Raw genomic sequence first — 4912 nt, forward strand, 5'->3', positions numbered from 1 at the left:
ACCACAATCGTCCAAAATATTTTTCACAAATTTGTTCCATGGAGAATCGAAAACATACATTAAAATAATACATCTGTGACGACTTGTTTTGACTTGTACAAATTAGGTTCCCCAAAAAGGTTATCATTCTTACTTTTATAGAAATACAAAAGGGATACCTTCCTAGTTCACCATAAACCATAAATCCAGGGGTACATTTATTAACATTTAGTAAATATTTACTGAATTTCATATGAAGTCTTTCTATTAATTGTACATTTGTAAAACCCCATATTTTACAACCGAATTGTTTCTCCGGTGTTCAATTTAGAGGGTTTTCCGGATTAGAAGGGTAAAATTTAGTGTCAAAAGTTATGTAAATCACTGGACCGTGGAAAACGATTTTGAGGGGATTCCAGTTTAGAGGGCGTCCGGTGTTGAAAGATTTCACTGTATATTGCAAACTATTCACAGATATGTCATACTATGAACATAATGCCTATCAGTATTGACATCGTTTTAGCGATGGGTGTTGGTAAACGCGGACCGGACCAGAACGTTTGACAAACTGAAATTTTCCATTAAAAAAATATTAAACAAAGTGTTTGTGAACTGTGCATAGATAAGAAGCTTTTTTTTCATGTAGTGACCTTCAAAATGGAAAATGACGAACCGCACATGCGTGGTACGAGTTTGGGACGTCGATGGTACATGTTATTCGTGTTGAGGGTTCAGCTTATTCTTCTCTCCATATTGAACCACCTCTCCACAGGTGCACCTAGGGCCTGATCCTTGTAGATATAGTGAACCATTTCATTGGAATGTGTATAAATACTTGAATAGATAACAATGCAATATCATCGGCACATGTAGGGCATCCAGCACGCACAGTGCCAATGTAGAGACCAATATTGCTCTGTTTAACTTTCTCAAGTAAACTGTTTATGTATACTTTATAGAGTTCGGTTGATAGCACACCTCCTTGTCTAACACCCTGGTGGATCTTGAAGCTATTACTCAATTATCCAGCCCACTTCATACAGATTCCTCACAATTAGCCACAAATCCGGATGAATTTTCTGATAATACAGCTTGTCTAACAAAATGATGTGATCACCAACATCAAATGCTTTTTGGACATCTAACGTCGATAGCTATATGTTGCCAGATGTATTTCGCAAATCTGCATTGACCTCAGATACAAGTAAGCTAGCCATTGTTAGTGAGAGACCTTTAGTAAAGACGTATTGCAAACTACTCTGATTGGTTTTTATTCTGCCTAGTAGTACACATTCAAAAACGTTGCTAGCACAGCAGTAACAGTGATACATCTGTAACTATCAGTTGATGTACACTCTTTGTCCTTCTTTAGAATAGGTGAATGAATCCGGTACACTTCGACTACTAAAGATTTCACTGAAAGTGTCACATAGATAAGGTATTAACACTGATTTACCCAGCTTGAATTGCTCAGATGTTATGGTAAATTCATCTGAAGTTTTTTTCTGCATTTAAGTTACTAATTGCACACTTAACGTTGTGTCATCAGACTTACTGATGTTGCCGCAGCTTTCTGTAGTGCTGGCATGATTAGCAGGGTCTTTGTTGTTTGAACACTGCCGTTCTCATGGAAGCTCAGTGCCAGATTGGCCTCAAGTGTTGTATTAAATTGTTCAATGTCTGAATGTTCCCACTGTAGCTTACGGATAGAGATTTTGCTTTGTTTTGGGGTTTTTTGCTACTGTTATTTTTCTGATATGAAGTATTCACATTTAGTCTGGCTCGTACAAGTACATGCGCTGCAAGGTTTATCGGATCACTATCAAAGTTTCATAGTCTGAGATATGTTGCTTCTTTCGACACAGGATATAGTCAATCTGTGATTGTGACATGTCATTATGATGGATGAATGTAGATTTGTTGCTAAATGGTATGTTCAGATTGTATTCGCTTACAAACTTGTGCAATAAAATGTCATGTTTGTTATGATCCCTATTGGAAGGATTGTACCATTTAGTTCGTCACATATTATAACCTCACCAGTGCTTCCATACGTTTATACGATATTGTGTAGAATATCAAGGCATTCAAGATATTCTAAGATAAAAACGTCCTCCCAGTTGATGTAAAATGCGATAAATTATTATTTCCTTGTTCTAGCTTATTCATTGGCGGCCATCTTGGATTACAATGATGTTGCAATGCCTTAATTAGCTGGGATTAGTTCAAAATTAATTTGTGTTCAATGTTTTCAAGTGTATTTCAGTTTGTATCATTCAGTTTAGCTACATATTAACATGCAGGTTAATACAGAGAAACGTTATTATTTTTGGGACAAACACCCACTCTCTACTAAAACTAATTTTCTGAACTTGAGCTTAAGCATAGTAACGTTTGGTGCCCTCGGATGGTACCAACTAATTAAATTTGAGGTCTCAGCTCATGAACTAAATTAGCTTTTTGGTGAATTAATATGAAATCTATTTTTCTAATTTAATTCGCATTCTGCGATTTAACGAATGAAAGCTTAAAGGCTGCATAAACAGTCAGAGTCTATATTTGAAGGATCTGAAACAGTTCCTTTCATTAGCTTTTTCACAAACGTCTTTTAAGTTCTAGCCATGGTTGTAGTGATTGAGATAAATGTAGCTTTGACTATACTAATTTAAGTAGGTGTAGCTGCAATTACGGTATTTAAATAATTGTGGTTACAGGTATTTAATTTAGTTGATACCACAATTAAAGTTCGTATATTATACATGCGTGCATGTGTGTGTATATTTGCATGTGTGTGTAGCTTTTAAAACATCAGTATTAAATTTCATTGCGCATAAATTAAATAAATCCAAGTGACGCATTTCTGAAGAGAGAATTACGCATTGTTTTGCTTGACATCACTGGTGCTGGGAAAAGTGCATCTCGGAATGCTATTCTCGGAAACAAAAGCTTTGTATCAAAGGTCTGTGCCTTGTCGATCACATCACAATGCTTGGATAAGAAGGCTACGCGTTTTGGCCATGATATCGTGATCATCGATACACCTGGTTTCTGTGATACTCACCGTCCAGAGAAGGAAATAACCGAGGAGATTGTCAAGTGCATTGGACTGTCATCACCAGGTCCCCACGCCTTCGTCGTGGTTCTTAAAGTTGGAAGATTTACCAAAGAAGAGCAAGCTACAATTGCTAAAGTTAAAGAAGTAACTGTGACAAAATATCTGTTCGTGCTCTTTATTCGACTTGAGGATCAGGAAGCACACAATATGACCTTAGAGACATTTCTGGACGAGACTGATGGTGAACTCAAAGAACTAATCAATGAATGTGGCGACAGATGTACAGCAATAAACAACAATGAAAAGGATGCTAAAGTGAAAGAAGGCAATGTTAAGAAGCTGATAGATATGATAGTGTCCAATATAGAAAAAAAAGATGGACATTACTATACACCAGCTGTGATGGAAGCAGCAGAGCAACTTGTCCTTAAACGTCAAGAAGAACTACCAAGAAAGAACGAGGAAGAAATTTGCCAGGAAATACACAAAATAAAGAGGGAGGCAGACGAAAAGCTTGCACAGCTTGAAAAAGAGTTGCAAAAGAAACAAGAAACATTGAAGGCACAGGAGCTTGAAAAACAACGAGAACTTCATGAGGAAGAGCTTAAAAGAATCGAAGCTAAACGGACGAAGAAGAGAAGAGGTTAACGGAGAAAGCCGCCAAAGCAGCAGAACCAGCAAGAAACCAAGTTAGGGAAGAAATCACACACGATGGCCCGATCTTAAGTATAATCGAACGAGGTTTGAATAAGGCAGCTGAATGGGTTGCATCTTGGTTTTAGATCATCTATTGCATCGAAGAGGAATCACGACCTGTTATGGTAACATTGTTCAAACATAATTAATTTAATTGTGTTTTGTAATATGGTAGGATAACCATCTTCTTAATATAGTGTTATATAAATATAAATATTCTGTGGTAGCTGTATGCCTGGTAATATATATATACAATGTGTTTGTAATATAAAATCGCTACGCTACTGGGTTCAAATTACTTATTATATTTAAAACTAACAGGCAACTGTGCCAGTGGTAGCGTATACTGCCACTTGTACAACAGCACAACGAGGCCCCGCTCTGCCCTGAGGGTGGTTAACTTAACCCCACTATAAACTTCCTTTGCCACAATCTTAAATTCACTATCAAACCAGGTTTTTTTGTCGCTTCGTGGAAACGGTTGGAGAATGTTACATTGTTTACTACTTTAAGGACGTCATTCGCTTCCTACATTTTACAAGCGGATATATATTAACACACAACATAACATACCTACATAGACTTGAACAGAAAGGAAGAAAATGAAAAGGGATGAAGAAGTGGGGGGTGGGGGGCGGGGGCGGGGGAGTATACTGAGCAGAAAACTGCATAACTCTTACATTGGATTGGGTGATTTCTAGCTTAAAGTGTATGTGTTAACTTTAGCAAAAACGTTTAGTAGCAGTAATTAATTTTAAAGTAGATTTAATCATTTGTTAATTATTTTTTTGTTCACTAAATTAATTATTTTCCAAAAAGATAATTTTATAATTTCGATGTAAATAGTTTGACACGGAATTGTTCACTGTGCAGGGGACAGTAGAGAATGAAATGATCTGTTTCTTCTGTAGGATTCTCACAAGAACAAGAAGGTTCATCTAAGATATATTGGAAGAACGGAACTGTATAGTTTTTAAAATTTTCCGATGCTGTGACTATGTTAAGCAACGATAACGTACTTTCAGTTAAGTTGGACGTTTTAGTCCGAGTAAGTTTGATCATGCTTATCTTCTTTCTAGGTATAAAGACAAAATATAAATTATTGTTCTGACAAAAACAATCCCTCCCGAATTAGCATAACCAAATTTTATACATATAAATAAAATTAAAATAACGGACGTA

General features: G+C 36.4%; 1 protein-coding gene across 1 annotated transcript; it reads left to right on the top strand.

Annotated features, from left to right (window-relative positions):
* The first annotated feature begins 636 nt into the window (after positions 1-636).
* Positions 637-3682, top strand: LOC121391675 (GTPase IMAP family member 7-like). The gene is made up of 2 exons (XM_041523223.1): positions 637-686; positions 2830-3682. The coding sequence occupies exons 1-2, from the start codon at positions 637-639 to the stop codon at positions 3680-3682; spliced, it is 903 nt and encodes a 300-aa protein (XP_041379157.1).
* Positions 3683-4912: the final 1230 nt, after the last annotated feature.

Source organism: Gigantopelta aegis, unplaced genomic scaffold (assembly GCF_016097555.1).
Source record: "Gigantopelta aegis isolate Gae_Host unplaced genomic scaffold, Gae_host_genome ctg2812_pilon_pilon:::debris, whole genome shotgun sequence".
NCBI classification, from domain to species: domain Eukaryota; kingdom Metazoa; phylum Mollusca; class Gastropoda; order Neomphalida; family Peltospiridae; genus Gigantopelta; species Gigantopelta aegis.